The sequence below is a fragment of the Cebus imitator genome, unplaced genomic scaffold (assembly GCF_001604975.1).
Source record: "Cebus imitator isolate Cc_AM_T3 unplaced genomic scaffold, Cebus_imitator-1.0 Scaffold42, whole genome shotgun sequence".
Lineage (NCBI taxonomy): Eukaryota > Metazoa > Chordata > Mammalia > Primates > Cebidae > Cebus > Cebus imitator.
Genome location: NW_016107357.1, coordinates 15,734,510 through 15,755,520, shown reverse-complemented (window position 1 = coordinate 15,755,520; position 21,011 = coordinate 15,734,510). Strand labels below are relative to the sequence as shown.

The window sequence follows — 21,011 nt, the reverse complement described above, 5'->3', positions numbered from 1 at the left end:
GTAGAGACAGGGTTTCACCATGTTGACCAGGATGGTCTCGATCTCTTGACCTCGTGATCCACCCGCCTCGGCCTCCCAAAGTGCTGGGATTACAGGCTTGAGCCACCGCGCCCGGCCGAGATACTTTTTAAGACATACTCATTCCTCTATAAAACGTAAAATGTCTAGACTTAACCTGGTTTTGAACAGCTTAGTGTTAGAGAATAATTTTGATTAGGTAAAAGGCCTTTGAAATATTTTAATGAATGTTAGACTAACATTAGCTTGTATTATTAAAATGCTTAATTGAAGAAAATAATATTCTTCTGTGATTAAAATTAGGAAGAAATAGAACCATTTCCAGAAGAAAGGGAGAACTTTCTTCAGCAGTTGTACAAATTTATGGAAGATAGAGGTGAGTATTTTTTATTTATCCTTAACATAGTAGGTTTTAGACAGATAATTAGTATCTTGAAAATAAGAATAGACTTTTGTTTACTGAACTTTATGTCACCAGTAATTATGGCTGTCTTTTTGACTCTGTTATCACTGGCACCTAGCAAAGCACCTGTTATGTAACAAGTAGATTGAGGAATATGACAGTATTTTGATAGATACTATGGCTATGGGCACATAAATGTACTTACTCTGTCCTGCCAATCCCCTTACCTATCCATGGGGCCCTAAAGAACAGTAGCAAAATAGAAATTAAGCCAGAAGTAGAAAAAGAAATGTGACAAAGTCTCAAAGTGAGCCTTGGCTCAACTTATTGAATCTGCCAGAAGCTGCTAAGGCCTGCAAGGATTGGAGGAAGAAGAATAACTTAGGTTAATGACCTAATCCTCCAGTAACCGTGGTGCTGCTACTCTCTAGCTTATCTTCTTGATCAGAGTCTACTTTCTTCTTTTCTGGGAAGATGCTTATAAGGGAGTAAGGAAAGGCTTCCTAGTTAGAAGGGAAGGGCAATATGAATGGTTATTGTTTGGAAATGCCACAATACTCTGGGAATTAAATGTTTTCTAAATCCCTGATTGTAATGCTGATGAGTAGAAACTGGCTCTGTTTTTCAGTTTTTTGTTCCCTTAAATGATAGTGCCTAACACAATATAAGTATCTTTTCATTTTTCAATATAAAATGTCTTTGATTCTTTTACTATTTCTTTATATGAATGGAGAGATAGCCTAAGAAGTATGTTGTTTCCTAGGCTTTTGTATAAGATAAATGAAAAAGCAAAGAAAATGAATAAAATCTAATACTAGAGAAGAGTGAAAAAATATGATTAAGCCAGTCATATATTTTGTAGAAATGGCCGTATAAGGCAGTGTACCACTACCCTATCATCTCCTCTACCACTTTCTAATGGTTTGTTTGATTTAATGTCTTTGCCTTGCATTTTTTTGTGTTAGAATGGAAAAAACAAACATGTAGCTTTACTCTGGAATCATTGTTTAGAACAGTAGTAGATTGGTAAAATACAAAGAAAATACCCTAAAAGTAACGCTCATTGGGAAGCAGTTGTCCAGTGTTTATTTTCTTGCTCATCAGAGGGAAGAAAGTAAATGAAAATAAAAGGTTTCAAAAATCTGGTTATGTGAAAAATTTTAAAGTGGACATGGGCTTGTTTATGTGTAGATATCATGTCTTTGATTAACAAGAGAATTTCTCATATATATTGCACTATAAATACTCAGTGGTATTTTTGAATCTTTTGAAATTTTAAATTTAAAATGTAGTATGGATCTAATATAGTTTGTGTTTTCTATACCAGGTACACCTATTAACAAACGACCTGTACTAGGATATCGAAATTTGAATCTCTTCAAGTTATTCAGACTTGTGCACAAACTTGGAGGATTTGATAATGTGAGTATTGTAGTCAAACTGAAACATCTTTTTCATGTAACATGTTTTCTCAGGTATCTGCCATCTCTGAAATTGTTTTTCTTAACCAAAAAAAAAGTTTTTCAGTAAAGACCCAAGAAGAAAAGAAAGTACAGCTTAGAAAGGTAGAACTAGCCTCCTCAGACAAAATTTAAATTTTAACGATTTTTTTAGGCCCAGCATGGTGGCTCACACCTGCAATCCCAACACTTTGGGTGGCCCAGGCGAGTGGATCACTTGAGTTTGAGAACAGCCTGGCCAACATGGCAAAACCCTGTCTCTACAAAAAACACAAAAATCATCCAGGTGTGATAATGCACACTTGTAATCCAAGCTACATGGGAGGCTGAAGGACAAGAATTGCTTGAACCCAGGAGGTGGAGATTGCAGTGAGCCAAGACTGCACCATTGCACTGCACTCACCTGGGTGACAGAATGAGATTCTGTCTCAAAGAAAAAAAAAAAAAGACTTTTTTAATACGACCTTTCTGATTACTATTAAATTGGTCAAACTTTCAGAAAGCACCTTTTAATATCTGAGTCACAGCACAGCCATATTGGTAGAAATCCTTCCTGTGTCTCTTTTTCACTAGACAGTATGCCCTTTAAGAGCAGGAATCTGTCTTAATAGCCTTTATATTCTTAATCCCTTTAAGATATAAAGGGATTAAGCCATGAAATATTTGTTGAACTGATCTGAAGAAATAAAATAGACAACGATATACAGTACATATCCAATTGAGACTAGTCTGTGGAATAAAATACAAATTTCTGTAGAACTGCTTTCATTTATTAGCTTATATATTTTATGAGAAATAAATCCTTTAAAAATGCTTGTCTCCATTTTTTTTTTTTTTTAATTTTGATTAAGAGCCTGAATATTTTTGTATTTTCTAAAACTGGGTTTATTTAAAAGTCAAATGGGGCCAGTTATGCCGGTAATCTTAGCACTTTGGGAGGCTGAGGTCAGAGGATTCCCGCAGCCCAAGAGTTTGAGACCTTCCTGGGCAACATGGTAAGACTCCATCTCTACAAAAAAAAGGTTTTTAATTATCAAGTGTGTTGGTGTATGCCTGCTGTCCCAGCTACTTGGGATGCTAATGCAGCAGGATCCCTTGAGCCCAGAAGTTAGGGGCTGCAGTGAGCTCTGTTTGTACCATTCCTGCTGCACTCTAGCCTAGGCAATAGAATGGGATCCAGTTCCCCTCCCCCCCAAAAAAAGTCAAATGGCCTAATATTTCAACATTTGTAATTCTGTGATACTTATGAGAGTACTAAAATGCTTACTTGTAAACCAAATTTAGAATTTATCAAGATTTTTAAAAAATTCTTTTGAGACTAGGACCAATAAATAAAAATATATACTCATATATACTGTGTCTATCAAAAATGTTATTACATTAACACCTTTTAATTTGGGAGTTTTGTTTCACCTTGTCCATTAGATTGAAAGTGGAGCTGTTTGGAAACAAGTCTACCAAGACCTTGGAATCCCTGTCTTAAATTCAGCTGCAGGATACAATGTTAAATGTGCTTATAAAAAGTAAGTTTGTATAATTGATGTGATTATCTTCAGTATTTTTACCTAGAAAGCAGGAGGAAAGTTACTTTACAACTGAGGCTAATTAATTCTTCAAAGACATCAGAAAATTTTACTAGTCATTCTGTCATAGCATTTTCTAAAGTATATTCTTTGAATACTAGATTTATGAGAAATTCTGTGAAGAAAGTTTTTGTGGCTAGGTACATTTGTCAAGTACTGCATAGAGTTTAAAAAGCTAATATTCTGGCCGGGCGCGGTGGCTCACGCCTGTAATCCCAGCACTTTGGGAGGCCGAGGCGGGTGGATCACGAGGTCAAGAGATTGAGACCATCCTGGTCAACATGGTGAAACCCCGTCTCTACTAAAACTACAAAAAATCAGCTGGGCATGGTGGCACGTGCCTGTAATCCCAGCTACTCAGGAGGCTGAGGCAGGAGAATTGCCTGAACCCAGGAGGCGGAGGTTGTGGTGAGCCGAGATCACGCCATTGCACTCCAGCCTGGGTAACAAGAGCGAAACTCCGTCTCAAAAAAAAAAGCTAATATTCTGCCGGGCGTGGTGGCTCACGCCTGTAATCCCAGCACTTTGGGACGCTGAGGCGGGTGGATCACAAGGTCAAGAGATCAAAACCATCCTGGTCAACATGGTGAAACCCTGTCTCTACTAAAAATACAAAAAATTAGCTGGGCATGGTGGCGTGTGCCTGTAATCCCAGCTATTCAGGAGGCTGAGGCAGGAGAATTGCCTGAACCCAGGAGGCGGAGATTGCGGTGAGCCGAGATCGCACCGTTGCACTCCAGCCTGGGTAACAAGAGCGAAACTCCGTCTCAAAAAAAAAAAAGCTAATATTCTAAAGTCAAGTAAATCTACATTTGAAACCTAGTTCTCCCCATTAGCTGTTTATGCCCTTGGGCCAGTTATTTATTCTCCTAATCCTGTTTCTTCATTTGTAAAATGGGATGCTTGGCTGAGCATGGTGGCTCACACCTGTAATTCTAGCACTTTGGGAGGTCTAGGTAGGAGGATAACTTGAGGTCAGGAGTTTGAGACCAGCCAGGCCAACATGGCAAAACCCTGTTTCCACTAACAGTACAAAAGTTAGCCAGGCATAGTGGCTCATGCCTGTAGTCCCAGCTACTCAGGAGGCACTGAGGCAGGATAATTGCTTGAACTCAGGAGGTGGAGGCTGCAGTGTGCTGAGATAACACCACTGCACTTCAGCCCGGGCAACAGAGTGAGACTCTGTCTTAAAAAAAATCGGGATGGCAAGGGGATGCTGCTGCTTGCCCCAGGATTACCATAATGACTAAATGAGATTTACTAAGGGGTCCAGCCTCGCACATAAGAAATGTGCAACAAATAGATGCTATTGCTAATACATTTAATATCTGTTATTGTTAAGAGTCTGAGCACAGTTTTTTGAATGATTTTTTTTGACAAAATTTTTTATTTGCATTGAAAAGATTAGAAAGAACTGGAATAAATTAGAATGTTAATATGGCTCAATATCTGAGAGTTTAGACAAAAGAAATGAATACACATTAAAAATAACTCTATAGTTATATTTTGAAATGTTTTCATCAAATGTAATTTCTCTTCATGTTTCCAGATATTTATATGGTTTTGAGGAGTACTGTAGATCAGCCAACATTGAATTTCAGATGGCATTGCCAGAGAAAGTTGTTAATAAGCAATGTAAGGAGTGTGAAAATGTAAAAGAAGTAAAAGTGAAGGAAGAAAATGAAACAGAGGTCAAAGAAATAAAGATTGAGGAGGAGAGAAATATAATACCAAAAGAAGAAAAACCTATTGAGGATGAAATTGAAAGAAAGGAAAATATTAAGCCCTCTCTGGTAAATTAGATATTGTTAATTGTCCGTTGCCTTCTTTGCTATATTTTTTACATCTTCTATAAAGTTCCAAAATCAATATACTGTATAATACTATTCTTCATTGTTTATTTCCTTCATTAAGTGCTACTTCTGTATAATTTTTATTATAACTTCAAAGTTGCTGTTAGCTATTTTTGTCTAGTGGTTTAAAAATAGCAGAGGTTTCTTAAAAGTGATTTACAACTTTCAATATTAGCATTAGTTGATACCTCCTGTTGCTAAGAGAGAAATCATGGATGTAGGTTGAAAACTTTTACTTTTGTTGGTTTCTTTCCTCTGATCTTTTTCTAGGGAATTAAAAAGAATTTATTAGAATCTATACCTACACATTCTGATCAGGAAAAAGATGTTAACATTAAAAAACCAGAAGAAAATGAAAATCTGGACGACAAAGATGATGACACAACTAGGGTAGATGAATCCCTTGACATAAAGGTAGAAGCTGAGGAAGAAAAAGCAAAATCTGGGTAAGAAAATTGTTTTTGGTTATGATGCATTTTGGCTTGTTGGATTTTTATCCTTTGTTCTTTGTATGTGTATGTGTATGAATCTGATTGACAAAATATTAAATAATAGAGTGGCGTTTATTAATTAAAAACCGTAAACTTCCTTCAGAGACCCTACTGATACAAATTTGTAGAAAAAGATCATACTTTTGATCCATTCTTCTTGCTCTCATCATGGAAATTTATAAAAGTTTTAGCTAGAGTGAAGTATTTTTAGGTATGCTAAATGACTTGATAATATAAACTTGGGGCCGTATCTGTGTTTTATAGATTGTATGTTGGCTGTAGACTGTGAGAGTTGTGTTTATTTCTTAAGCAAAAAGCAAGAGTAGAAAAATACTAAGGTTTTAAAAGGCCAAAATTGTTATGTTCTATTTTATGTGATAGTAGCATTTATTTGTTTTAGTCACTTTGGAATGATGAATTATTTGACAGTATAATTTATGCACTGCCGGTGGACTCCTGTATTTTATAGATAATCTCTGGCATTGAATCTTTTTTGTGAGGCTTAAAAAACATAAACATCTCTGTTAGTGTCTCATTTAAATAAGTACAGTGAATTAAAAAATATATATATTTAGCAGGCCAATTGCAGGCCAATTACACCTGTAATCCCAGCACTTTGAGAGGTCAAGGCGGGTGGATCACTTATGTCAAGAGTTCAAGACCAGCCTGGCCTATATGGCAAAACCCTGTCCCTACTAAAAATAAAAAGGAAGTCAGGTGGGGTGGGTAGCACATCCGTAATCCCAGCTACTCGAGAGGCTGAGGCAGGAGAATCTCTCTTGAACCCGGGAGGCAGAGGTTGCAGTGAGCTAAGATCGTACCATTGCACTGTAGCCTGGGGGACATAGTGAGACTCTGGCTCAAAAAAAAAAAGAAATCATTTAGCATACTGAAATTTGGCCACAGTGTGCAGACGAACAGGTAAGAGGGGAAGAAAAGGGGGGGCATTATATTAATATAGTAAAAAGTGTTTATTATACTTTGTTGTAGTTTTGTATATAAAAATATATATCTGAAGTATGCCTTACTGCTGTTGGAGACTATTTCAAGTATTAAGAAACTTAGTAAAGATTTCAGCCTTTTGTCTCAAGTCTTTGATTGATTAGAGTTCTGAAATTTTGTTGGCACCATACAGACAAACATGGAAGAAAAAAATCCTGGGTTAGAAGAATGTACTAGAAGTGTTTGTCAGAAGAATGTACTAGAAGTGTTTGTCGTTTATACTTTGTTACGTTTCTATATGTATAAGTGTATATTTAAAGTACTTCCACAGGAGGTCATTTTGATAAACTAAATAAGGATTCAGGTTTTTACCTAAAAATCTGATTTTTAAATCTGCAGGTGTTTCTGGAACATCTGCTGTTTGCAAGGCACTGTAATAAATATGTATTTTTTTCTTTGTTACTTAATTTTTTAAGTTGGTGTTTTTGCTTATTTTATAGAACAAACTGTATTTTGTAGGTTTTTAGTAACTCTTTTAATTCTATATGGATTTTTATGTACTATAGATATTTATTAGTATATGCATGCATCAAACTAAAATTTTCCTGATGTGACTGCCCTAGTTTGGTAGATATTCTTTAGAAGCATTACAGTTGGGACTGTTTATACAGTAGTCCCTGCATTTCCACAGTTTCAGTTACCTGTGGTCAACTGTGGTCTGAAAAACAGGTGAGTACAGTGCAGTAAAATATTTTGAGAAAGTGCGACAAGGCCACATTCACATAACTGTTATTACATCGTATTATAATTGTTTTATGTTGTTATTAGTTATTATCTCATGGCTTGGCCTAATTAATAAATTAAACTTTATCAGAGGTGTGTATGTATAGGAAAAAACATAGTATATATAAGGTTTGGTACTATCCACGGTTTCAGGCATCCACTGGGGATCTTGGAATGTATCCCCTGCAGATGAGAGGGGCTTACTGTAATTGATTTTTTAGTTTGATTAGATAATTGCAGTGGAAAATTTTACAGTGATAATTAACATATAGGTATTTCTCTGGCATATAAACTTTCTCTAAGTAATAGGCTACTTCCAAGAATGTTCAGTGTCCTTCTTCCATTGTCCAGATGTGGGAAATTGAAGAAGTTGATATGTGTAAAATGTCTCGTTCAGTGCCTTGACCATAGCAGGTACTTCATACACTAGCTTTTTTAAAAATTTTGTTTCATTGTAAAGAGTGTAACATCAAGTTGGGAAGATACGGTATTTCTTTGTGAATTCAGATGAAAATCTTTGCTGATACATTTTGTTTCCCAAGATATTCTTCTCTAAAATATGACCAGCTTAAATGTGTATGTGTATGTATGTATGTGAGTGCATGTACATTAATATATGCATCAACTTAATTTTTTTAACCTGTATGTTGGTTGCATTTTATACTTTCAGAGGCTCTCTTTCTTGACATTCTGTGTTCTATCTGGTTTAGCACATTAGTCTTGAATTTGCCACTGAAGTCTTAGAGGAGTAGAGTAGTTTTCCGTGGTTGATGGCCAGTAATTATATTGTTTTCTTCTTTATACTTCAGTGTATTCTTAAAGTAAATTTAATGTGGTTTGTGTCTGAGGGTAATATTAAATGTATATTTTTAATTTTTCAATTTTGATTGCCTGATTTTGTTAATGCAAGAATATTGGGTTTCTGTTCTAGGTTAAATGAAAATTTGCCCAGACTACTACTTAAAGTATAATTGTGCTTGCTATTGACATTTAGGATTGTTTGTACTCATCAACTCAGTGTATTCTGTGACATAAGATACAGCTTAGAATTTGTCGTCATTTTAAAAAATTTATAATTTCGATTCTATATCTTACTTTTATATGATGATTCTGAGGTACATGACAAATCTCTTTTATTGTGGCCACAATAAAATATACTTTTTTTCCCCAATATGCAAAGTAGAGTCTTATGACTTAGGCAGGTATTCTTTCAAAAAAAATTGTTTTAATGTACTATATAAAATAAAATTCCTCATAATTGTCATCAATAATGCAGTTTCTGTTAATTTTTTAGATATTTTAGCCTTACTAAAATTATTTTTTCATAACAGAAATATTAAGGTATTTTCAATAACATTGTTAATATTTTAATCTCAGGCTGGGTATGGTGGCTCACGCCTGTAATCCCAGCACTGGGAGGCCGAGGCAGGCAGATCATCCAAGGTCAAGAGTTCGAGACCAACCTGGCCAACATGGTGAAACCCTGTCTCTACTAAAAATAAAAAATTAGCCAGGTGTGGTGGCACGTGCCTGTAGTGCCAGCTACTCTTGAAGCTAAGGCAGGAGAATTGCTTGAACCCGGGAGGCAGAGGTTGCAGTGAGCTTAGATTGCACCATTGCACTCCAGCCTGAGTGACAGAGTAAGACTCTGTCTCCAAAAAAATACACACACACGTGTATATTTATGTCAGATTATAGCTGGTTTCATGAAGGTTTTAGTTTTTAAATACCTATGTATTTGACTGTAATGGAGTCTTTAAAATAGGAATAAATTTTGAGAATTTTTGAGGAATTTGTGATATAGTTCAGACAATTGATACATTTGATAATTTCGTGAACTTGGACTTACTTCCACAGGTCCATTAAACATCTCCCCAATGCTTCTGACCCACTATACATAAAAAGGAAAAGGAGAATCAAAAAGCATTATAGTGCTGCCTATATCAGTATTTGTAGATGATTTTTATTGCCTATATAATTACGTAATTAGGAATGGTACAGTATATTTTCCCAAAAAAGTTGCATATAGGAATGTAAAACTGAAATTTTCAGTGGAGGAAGTTTTTTTTTAATATAAATATTATATTCATCAGGTGGGTGCAGTGGCTCACGCCTGTAATCCCCGCACTTTGGAAGGCCGAGGTGTGAAGATTGCTTGAGCCCAGGAGTTCAAGACCAGCCTGAACAACATAGTGCGACCCCTGTCTCTATAAAAATAAAAAATAAAAATTCACTGGGTGTGGTGGTATGTGCCTGTAGCCCCAGCTACTTGGGACGCTGAGGTGGGAGGATTATTTGAGCACAGGAAGTCAAGATCACAGTGAGCCATGATCAGGCCACTGCACTCCAATCTGGATGACAGAGCGAGACCCTGTCTCCAAGGGGTAAAAGGGGTGTGTGTGTGTGTGTGTGTGTGTGTGTGCTGTAATATATGTATATATAATTAATCTTAATGTATAATATAGCATACATTATTAATTTTAATATGTAACATATACGTTTTATATATAATTAATTTTTAAAGCTTAATGCTAAACTGTTAGTTCTGCCTTACTATGTTTAATCATTTGTTAGCCATAAAGTGATGGAGTATAAGTACAGACATACAGAACAGCAGATAAAAACAGACTAAATGTAGCCTTGGATTTCATATTGAAGTTTTTTTTTTTTTTTTTTAAATAAATCTAGTGTTTGTAGGCTGGGCGTGGTGGCACACACCTGTAATCCCAGCACTTTGGGAGGCCGAGGCGGGTGGATCACCAGAGGTCAAGAGTTAAGACCAGCCCGACCAGCATGGAGAAACCCTGTCTCTACTAAAAATACAAAAATTAGCTGGTGTAGTGGCGTGCGCCTGTAATCCATCTACTCAGAAGGCTGAGGCAGGAGAATGACTTGAGCCCAGGAGGTGGAGGTTGCAGTGAGCCGAGAGCACACCACTGTACTCCAGCCTGGGTGACAACAGCAAGACTCTATCTCAAAAGTAAAATAAAATAAATCTAGTGTTTGGAAAGATTTTTAATTGAAGATTTTCTCCAAGTTGTTGAATATAGATTTGTGGTTAATATAAAAAGGATATATAAATGCTAAGTTTTATAAAGTATATGTTACTAAGAAGATAAAAATGGATGTAAGGCTGGGTGCGGTGGCTCATGCCTATAATCCCAGCACTTTGGGAGGCCGAGGCGGGCGGATCACCTGAGGTGAGAAGTTTGAGACCAGCCTGGCCAACATGGTGAAACCTGGTTTCTACGAAAAATACGAAAAAGATTAGCTGGGCATGGTAGCCTGCGCCTGTAATCCCAGCTACTCGGGAGGCTGAGGCAAGAGAATCACTTGAAACCCGGGAGGCAGAGGTTGCAGTGAGCTGAGATTGTGCCATTGCACTCCAGCCTGGGCGGCAAGAGTGAGACTTTGCCTCAAGGGAAAAAAAATGAATGTAATACTCTTTCTATAATAGTTTGGCTTTTAGTTTCATATGTTTGTAATTGGCCTCTCACCTGTCTGTTTCTTTGGAACACCATAGTTGAGATTTGTAGAAGATGTTACTGAATCTCTGGTAAAGAGAGTAGAAATTGTGTTGAAGTTTAAAGAATAGAAAGAACAAACCTGATAAGATATTGATAGTACATTATTAGAATATTTCTGTTTAAGTTAAAATAGTATTTCAGTTATTATAACGTTTGAAAATTTGGTTGGAGCATGTTTCAAAGCTATTAAGACTGCAATCTGCTAGTAAAAATTTTTGTTTTAAACATCCTGAGGCACCCAGCTTGAGTGACAGAGCAAGATTCTGTCTCTAAAACAAAACAAACATCTTCAGGCTGAAAATATTTGAATGAAGAATAACTTTTAGTCATAAAATGGCAATGAAGTATAATAATTTTTTTTGTCACTTAAGATGTAAAACACTTAATAAAATATGAAAAAATTGGTAGAGTTGCCTATACTTGCTTCTTGCTGTTCGGCACAAATTCTGTTCTTCTGACTTATGGAAATTTTCTCTTACTGCACTAATTTTTTAATCTTTATTTTCTCTAAATGTGTCTTTCTGTAACCTTGATTGTCTTACACAGTTTTAGTTTTTAATACTAAATTGAAACTCAGAGAATGTCATACACGTGGAACCTGCTTTTCCCGGAACAATCACAGCCACAACTTTTATCAATATATGTGGTTTGGAACTGAAAAACTTATGAAGTGTCTTTTATTAACTCTGCAATTTTTTAAACCTTTCAAGAGATGAAACGAATAAAGACGAAGATGAAGATGATGAAGAAGCAGAAGAGGAGGAGGAGGAGGAGGAAGAAGAAGAAGAGGATGAAGATGATGATGACAACAATGAGGAAGAGGAGTTTGAGTGCTATCCACCAGGCATGAAAGTCCAAGTGCGGTATGGACGAGGGAAAAATCAAAAAATGTATGAAGCTAGTATTAAAGATTCTGATGTCGAAGGTGGAGAGGTCCTTTACTTGGTGCATTACTGCGGATGGAATGTGAGGTAACTTGAGTTTTAGCTAGTGATTATTACCTAAAAACAATTATAAAATACTTTTCTATTTAAAAATTTAAGTAACAGATTACAGATTTATTAGTATTCTAATTAAGGTCATAGTACCTTATTAAAAATACGTAGTTTTTAGCATGTAAATACCCCACTTAGTGACTTACTAATTAATGGTTTTAGTACTTAGAAGATACCCTTAGTGTCTAGAAAACTGAGGCCTACACACTTGATTTTTAAGTACTACATGTAGATTAGTAGACAAAACATTGATGAAATGACAAAAAAAATTTGTTGAAAAGATAAAAGAGATCAGAACTTCTGGACATCTACAAGCCAATTACAGGCTGCTTGCTCACTTGCATTTTAAACTACATTGCCACAGCAACCTCTCTTTTTATATTCTTAAGTCATTTGTTTCCTTCTGTAGTCAGGGTTTAAAAGTTGAGATTTCCTAGGAAACATTAGCTATTTCAAGAAAGCCTTATCTCCTTATTAACAGCTATTGCATTACAACTTTATTCAGACATCTCAGAAATTTATTAGTATCTTTGAAAAAATATGGTTGAAAATGTAAGCAGTCCTGCTTCACTAAAATAGAATGAACTTTTTGATTGCTACTAACCTAGGGCACTGAAAGGCAAGCCTGAAATTTGGTCTTAAGTTATGTTCAATGACTTAAGCTTTTTTCATAGATAAATTTTATTTGCGTTTCCAAAGAAATTTTGTATTTTGATTTTATCCAAAATTGGTAAGCCAGTTTTGGGATCTGTTCATTTAGTTATCTTTTAAGAATAATTTATTTTGGAATATTTGATATTATATTTGAAATACAGCCTATCATACAGTTAAATACCTGGAAAAATTAACCATAGAAGTCTTTGTGGGTTCATGGTGTACCTAGTATCTTCAAGGAGGAATACAGCTTTCATGCTTTATACTTAAAATTATATTCTGTGGCTTGGGAAGTTATTAGGAAGGCATCATCTCAAATTCTGTGTTCGAGTGTTGCAAATAAAATTTTGATTCTTTTTAATCACTTCCCACATTGCTCTTTCCCTAAAGAAAATCACTGCTGAGAGTTTTGAGGCTATTCTTACTGAGTTTTCATTCTACTTTCACATACATATAAATGTACTCATAGAAAATATATAGTATTCATACATGCATGTATTTTAAATAAATTATACAAAATTCTGTTTTATTTTTTGTTGTCCTGTTGTGTAATAGGAAGCTCATGGTCTAATCTGATTACCTTTCTTATTTTGAGAAAAGTACAATTCTGATCCATTCTGATGCTTGGAAGAAAATAGCAAATAGCAACTTAAGTCATGAGGAAATGTTCAGCAGTTTTGTTTTGGGCTCATTCTTTATTCTTTCTAGTCAAGATACAGTTATAGATGTTAAGAATACTTATTATCAGTGCTTAGATATGATGGTTATCCAGAAGCATAAGTTTTTCCAGATACACACTGTACACAATTTATCCTTTCACCTGTTGGTTCTTTTTTCTTTTTTTCATAGACAGAGTCTAGTTCTGTTGCCCAGGCTGGAATTTTGTGACACAATCTTGGCTCACTGCAACCTCCACCTCGGGCTCAAGTGATTCTTGTGCCTCAGCCTCTTGAGTAGCTGGGATTACAGGTGTATGCCATCGCACCCAGCTAGTTTTTGTATTTTTAGTAGACATGGGGTTTCACCATGATCGCCAGGCCGGTCTTGAACTCCTGAGCTCGGGTGATCCGTCTCGGCCTCCCAAAGTGCTGGGATTATAGGCATCAACTGTTGGTTCTTATGCTGCCTTTATTGTACTTGATTTTTCTCACCTGAAGGTCTGGCTATTAATGACTATATTCCAAAGAAGATACTTGAGATCTCAGATATAGCTACCACAAGAATATTTTGCACAATTTTGGACTTCTAGTCATTTTGATCTTACTGAAATATAAATGTAGAGGGAGTTCTACTTCTGCCTAGGATATAAATGTAAATGTAGAATATGTTGTTTTAAAATTAGGAAGAAAAAAGCTAGGTGTGGTGTTGCATGCCTTGTAGTACCAGCTACTGAGGTGGGAGGATCGCTGGAGCCCAGGAGCTATGATCATGCCATTGTACTCTAGCCTGACTGACAGAATGAGACCCCATCTCTTAAGTTAAAAAGAAATTTAGGAAGAAATACTTGAATCAGCAAAAATGAATAATTACTAAAGTAATGCCCACAAGATAGAGTCATAACACCTTTTACCTCTGTTTTCAGGTCTTCTAATTATTATGTTAGTTTACATGTAGAGGCAGTTTTTCCTTGTGGCCTTTATGAAGTCTTTGAAATGTATGAAAAATGGATAGAATTTAGGTGTCTCCAGCTTTGACTATAATAAAGGCTTATTATCTATTAATTGGCTTATTAAACAAAAGAGGCTTAGTAGATAAAAAAAATTCAGTCATTCATGAAACTATTTTACAATTAAGATACAGCATTGTTTTGTTACGATTGACTAAAAGAAAGAGAATTCCAGGAGTATTTGGATTTTAGAGGGTAGAAAGAGGCCAGGGTAGTGGCTCATGCCTGTAATCCCAGCACTTTGGGAGGCCGAGGCGGGTGGATCACGAGGTCAGGAGCTTGAGACCAGCCTAAAAATACAAAAATTAGCTGGGCATGGAGGCACGTGCCTGTAATCCCAGCTACTCAGGAGGCTGAGGTAGGAGAATTGCTTGAACCTGGGAGGCAGAGGTTGCTGTGAGCCAGGGTTGTGCCACTATACTTCAGCCTGGGCAACAGAGCAAGACTGCATCTCAAAAAAAAAAAAAAAAAAAAGGGAAAGAATTTAAATAGAGGCATTCAGGTTTTTAATAATATAGGGAGGAAAATGGGACCTAGGTCAACAAGACATGTCTGTGTTGCTGTGAGGGTTACCATCTGTTTCTTACAACTCAAGTGCCTGTATGCTATGAACTTTGAAAAGAAGATAACTTAACATCTTGGTGAAGACCTGTTGGATAGATCTCTGTATACTCCAACATCATGAAGAAAACAAATGTACTTCAGTAGATTAAGCAGTTAATCTTCTTAGAGTTAATATAACAGTATTTTTATTTCTATCTGCAATAATCAGAGTCTTATTGATAAATAAGCAATAATTTTCATTTTTGCTGCTCCCCCAGTTCTGATGCTAATTTAATAAGAACTGCAACAAATTCTTATCAGCTCTATGATTGTTTTCCTTTTTAGCTTGATCTCTAAATTTATACTTTATACAACAGATGTGAAATTAGAAATAAGGATTTGTGCGTGGAAGTTCACGAAAATAGTTTTATCTTAAGTGGCAATCATTCATGACGAGCAATTTGGGAAATTTGTGTAGAACTATTTCCATATGTGTTTTTTAAATAATCCGAAACATGTTTCAGATAACAGGCATCAGAAACATGTATTTCAGATAGTTCAGTTTTATCTGAAACATGTATTTCAGATTAAAAAAAAAGAGACAGGATCTTATTCTGTCCCCCAGGCTGGAGTGCAGTGGTGCGATCATGGCTCTGCAGCCTCCACTTCTTGTTCTTAAGTGATTCTCCCACCTCAGACTCTGGAATAGGTGGGACTATCGGTGTGCACCACCAAACCTGGCTAATTTTTTATTTTTTTTAAGAGATGGAGTCTCACTGTGTTGCCAAGCTGGTTTCAGACTCCAGGGCTCAAGCAGTCCTCCTGCCTTGGCCAGCAAAAGTGCTGGGATTGTAGACATGAGCCAGTGCTCCTGGCCATGAGACATGTTTTTCTAGGAAAGAGATTTTCTCAAATAATGTAAAAATATCTGTCTTATTGTTTTAAAATACTATCTTTAGGTCAGGCACGGTAGCTCACACCTGTAATCCCAGCACTTTAGGATGCTTAGGCGGGTGGATTACCTGAGGTCGGGCATTTGAAACCAGCCTGGCCAACATGGCGAAACCTCGTCTCTACTAAAAATACAAAAATTAGCCAAATGTGGTGGCAGGAGCCTATAATCCCATCTACTTGGGAGGCTGAGGCACGAGAATTGTTTGAACCTGGGACAGGGAGGTTGCAGTGTGCCGAGATCATGCCATTGCAGTCCAGCCTGGGTGACAGAGCAAGACTCTGTCTCAAAACGAAAAACAACTATTTTTGTTGTTGTTGTTAATTTTTACATTTTTTCTAAAATGGTGTGTGTGTGTGTGTGTGTGTGTGTGTATGTATGTGCACATATAATTTTTTCTTTTTGAGATGGAATTTCACTCTTGTCACCCGGGGTGTGGTGTGCAGTGGCACAATCTCCGCTCACTGCAACCTTCGCCTCCCCGGTTCAGGCAGCAATTTCCCCTGCCTCAGCCTCCCAAGTAGCTGGGATTACAGGTGTGCGCCACCATGCCCAGCAAATTTTTATATTTTTAGTAGAGACAGGGTTTCACCACGTTGGCCAGACTGTTTTCAAATGCCTGACCTTAGGTGATCCACCCACCTTGACCTCCCAAAATGCTGGGATTACAAGTGTGAGCCACCGTGCCCAACCTGTATAAATCTTTAATATAATTTTCATGTAAGTCCCTATTTGACAGCTGAAAATGTTGATTTTTGTTACACAAAGGTTAACATATGGGCAAGTTTGTTTTCTACTATTGTGATGGAAAAAAAGTCATTCTTTAACGTGTTTACAGCAAATTTACTGGAAAGGGCTTGAACTATTTTCCCTTAACCACAAATAGTGTAATACTGCCACATTATTTTTCTGATGCAGTAACAATATCTAAAAAACTATTGTCTAACACTATATTATTTACTGTCACCAAGCACTAGGAATGTTTGATGTGTTCTCATAAATTATTTTTTAAACTCCTCTAAAAATAACAATTGAATTTAGAAAAATGAGAAAAATATATAAAAGTAGAAAGATAAAATTATTAATATTGTGTGTTCTCTTTTAGTCTTTTAAAAATGTCTCCATACATTTAAAACATTTTAGTTCTACTTAAGTAGTTTTGAACAGTAGGCTCTCTGTTATATTCATTTTAACTTTTCTTAGTGATGTTAATATTTTATAGAAATTCTTAGTGTAATTATGTAATTGATCCTTTTGGGACACTCGGGTTTCTAAGTTGTGTCAAATATGGGATTGATTTTTGAAAGTAAGGTTACACATTGAAATTAACATGTCATAAACTGGTTGAGTGTGTTGGATTTCCTTGTTTAGTAACAACTGAGTGAAACTAGACTAATTGGCGTGGAATTTAAAATACATCAATATTTTATTATAATATATTAATACTGATTGAATTTTCTCCACTTATTTTCAACTTGGCTTTTTATAATCAAAGAGTTGCAAATTTAGTTAGAGAATAATTTTTTCTATGTTGAGGATCGCAAGCTGCGTTAATGGGAACCCAGAAGTAAAAGAGACACTAAAATTTCCACTGTAAAACTCTTAAATAAATCACAATGATCCTAGTTCATGTTACCAGTTAGAACTGAAAACAAGATAAATTATGCTAAATATATTATTTGAAATTAAAAATGTGTTACATTTAAAAAATATTTTCTCCAAGCAAATTAAATCCTTCTAGGAGGGAACGAGTTAGGGGTTGAAGAAACCTGGGAAAAGGCTTTCACAAATGAGTGGATTCAGTTCTACTTTTTGATATCATTCAGTTGCTTTTTTATCAAATTTGTATTTTTTAATTTTCCAAACATAAGTTGAATATCTGCTGTGTGCAAAGTATATGCTTGTCACCAAAGATACCAAGAAGTGGACCTTATTAAGGTATTCATAGTCCAGACAGGACATTTAACCCCAGCAAAATTGATGGTCCATTGATCTTACCACCCATTACCTCTCCACCCTAATAATGCCCTCTGTCTTCTCTTACTGCTTACATTCTCTGGTCATTGATTATTATAATCACTGCTTTTGACTCCGGCTCTTCTTTTGTTCTCCTTTTTTTTTTTTTACTCATCTGACAAAACCACAAGAACCTTGATTAAATCTAACTCTCCTGCTCCTTGCCTGCACCTGTGCAGCCAATCCTGGGTGGAGTAAAGCAAGCAACCGCAGTGACTGTTCTTATTTTAAATTCATAACTGTGAACCTCAAGTGGGTCCTTAATTCTTTATGTCCTTCTTCCATTCACTCTCCTACTTTCTTAGAAGTCTATTTCATACTGCTGCTGATCTCTTCACATCCCCAAAATCTCTTCCCTGTTCTCATTTTCAGCTAGTGAGACCTTGCTTTGTACATAATGAGAAATAGAAACAAGAAAAACATTTCTGCAGACTTCATTAGATGTGCCTACCTACCTGCATTTGCTGCCACATTGTGTGTTTTCATCTTTAGCCATAGATATACAATCATGCTACTGTCTGAAGCCAGTCTTCTAATAGCCATTCCTTCTTGCCTGATCAAAGACATGGCCCATTTTCTTACTCTGTTCTGTCATTGCCAATATTTACAGATCTGTGGTTATTTCTCCTATCTCAAGAAAAACCTTTTCTGGAGCCTGCCTTCTCCTACTGTGACATTTTGCTCCATTTCCATTCAGCAGAACTATTTGAAAGTTAACTTGTTATTCAGTTTCTCTCCTTTTTCTGTGTAAACCCATTCTTATCAGCCTTTTGTTCACTGTCTCCACAGCTGTGCTTACCAGGAACACTAGTGACCCTTTGTAGGTAAATTCCTCCTGCTTTTCTTGCTCTCTTATGTGCCTTATTGGTGGCATTACAGTCAGTTGATCACTCCTTCCATGATATACTTTGCTTGGGCTCCAGCTACAACCAGTTTTCTTGTTTATTTTCCTTCCTTTCTCAAAATTAAGAAATTACTCCTCAATTATTTTTGGTCTCTTCCTCATCTTTATACATTTTCTCTCTTTTAATTGTTCTTCTATTTATTTCTGATATCCATTTAACCCTTTTTTGGTTTCTGTTCCTATTTTTCCAATCCTAACTTGAGTCACATTTCTGATATTGAATTTTTCTAAGTTATTTTTCTGAGCCAAAGGATCCTGGAATATAACTTTCCCCTAGGACTCTGAGTAAATTATTTCAGCTCTCTTCTCCTCCCTGTTATTTTTTTTTTCTTAATTGTTCAAGCTTTCTACATCAGGGCCATATTAATTATTATAAAAGTGAACTTCATTTTAAAATATGAAAAAAAATTGTTTCATATCTATTCCACTAATATCCCTTACCACATCTAGAAATGTATGCATTTGGCATATGGTAAGTACTAAGTGAACGTGGACTAAATTGGACCTCCTGACAACAAAATGGAAGTAGAGCAGAAGTTAGACTCCAGATAAAAGCCACTGGTTTTTTAAAGCGATACCTGTAATAGAGGATTGGGACAGACATAGCTTGATCCTCTCAGTGGAGTCACTTCTCAACTCATTAATATGTGACTCTGTTTCACTTTCTGTGGAACTGTCAAACTTTTCCGCAGAGACTACACCATTTTACATTCTCACCAACAATGTTAGGGTTCCAGTTTCTCTGCATCCTTGTCAACACTTATTCTCTGTTTAAGAAAATTTGGAGGTTATAGCCATTTAGTGAGTGTGAAGTAGTTATCTCATTGTGGTTGTAATTTGCATTTCCCTAATGACTACAGTTGAGCATTTTTCATGTACTTATTAGCCATTTGTATATCTTCTTTGGAGGAACGTTCCTTCAAATCCTTGCCGTTTTTGAATTGGTCAGTTGTTTTTTTGTTGTTGGATTGTAGTTCTTCATATATTCTAGATATTAATCTCTTATCACATATATGATTTGCAAATGTTTATTTCTTTTGTTGCCTTTGCTTATGATGCTTTATCCAAGGAAACATTGCCAAATCCAGTGTTCTGAAATTTTTCCTTTATATTTTCTTCTAAGAACTTTATAGTTTTAGCTGTAATACTTACACCTTTGATCTAATTTGAGTTCATATTTGTATATGATATAGGTGACATCTTTGGGTCACATAAAGAGACCATCTCTTACCAAACAAAATGGAGTAGAGACTGAGAGACTGGAAGGAATTTGATTAGAAATATTCATTTTCTGTGACTTATCTTTTTTTTTTTTTTTTTTTTGGGTGATGGAGTCTTGCTCTATTGCCCAGGCTGGAGTGCAGTGGTCCAGTCTTGGCTCACTGCAACCTTTGCCTCCCGGGTTCAAGAGATTCTCCTGCCTCAGCCTCCTGAGTAGCTGGGACTACAGGAACCCACCACTACACTTGGCTAATTTTTGTATTTTTAGTAGAGATGGGATTTCACCATGTTGGCCAGGCTGGTCTCAAACTCCTGACCTTATGATCTGCCCCACTCAGCCTCCCAAAGTGTCTATTCTTAGTCTCATTTTGTCCTTTAAAATTTTTTAATGTCACTTTTCAGCTTAATTTCTTTGTTCTTTCCTGCTCTAAAATGTTTTGTGTCCTTCATTTTATTTCTTTTTTCTTTTACTTCCGGGTAATCTGATCCCTGCTATACTTCCATTGTGTATGCCATTGTATTTAGGAATATTGAAACAGAGTACAAAGTTGTTCTAATCTTCTTTGAAATACTTGTCCTGGTAATGATAGAAAGCAAGGTACCATGGGAAATTGTCTGCCTTGTTTCTATAGTACAGAAGTCAGAGGCCTATAAAATGAAGACCATTTGACAATGGTTTCCGTACCTGTAAATTTGTTTTAGGAGAGTGACTTTTCATTTTGGGTAAAAAAGAACGTAAACATTTCCTTCATGAAAAAAAATTAATAATTATATGTTGTTCTCAAATGGGTTTTAGTTTTTCTTTTTTTTTGTATATTCATCTTAGAGGTTTACTAAACTTGGACCTATTTCATTCAGTAGTTTTGTAGATTGGCAGGCACATTGGTATTTCTAAGTGTGCACAAAAAACTAATTCCATAAATTTATCAAATATTAACAAAGTATACTCTTGGGGAATTTAAAAAACTTAGCTTCTTTGTTACAGTATGCAGCTAATGCC

General features: G+C 36.0%; 1 protein-coding gene across 7 annotated transcripts in view; it reads left to right on the top strand.

The window, feature by feature from the left end:
- The window catches only part of ARID4B (AT-rich interaction domain 4B), a 178,010-nt gene that overhangs the window by 110,796 nt on the left and 46,203 nt on the right, over positions 1 to 21,011 (top strand). For 5 of the 7 annotated variants that reach the window (XR_001824541.2, XM_037737795.1, XM_017526574.2 and 2 more), the window contains exons 12-17: positions 322 to 394; positions 1,749 to 1,843; positions 3,307 to 3,404; positions 5,014 to 5,257; positions 5,588 to 5,763; positions 11,771 to 12,031. Coding sequence is in view for 6 of the 7 variants with exons in the window: in XM_037737795.1 (XP_037593723.1) it covers positions 322 to 394; positions 1,749 to 1,843; positions 3,307 to 3,404; positions 5,014 to 5,257; positions 5,588 to 5,763; positions 11,771 to 12,031 (947 nt within the window). In the remaining variant the exon portion in view is untranslated. The remainder of the gene's footprint in view (positions 1 to 321; positions 395 to 1,748; positions 1,844 to 3,306; positions 3,405 to 5,013; positions 5,258 to 5,587; positions 5,764 to 11,770; positions 12,032 to 21,011) is intronic. The other 2 variants (XM_037737796.1, XM_017526575.2) reach the window with 2 other exon arrangements.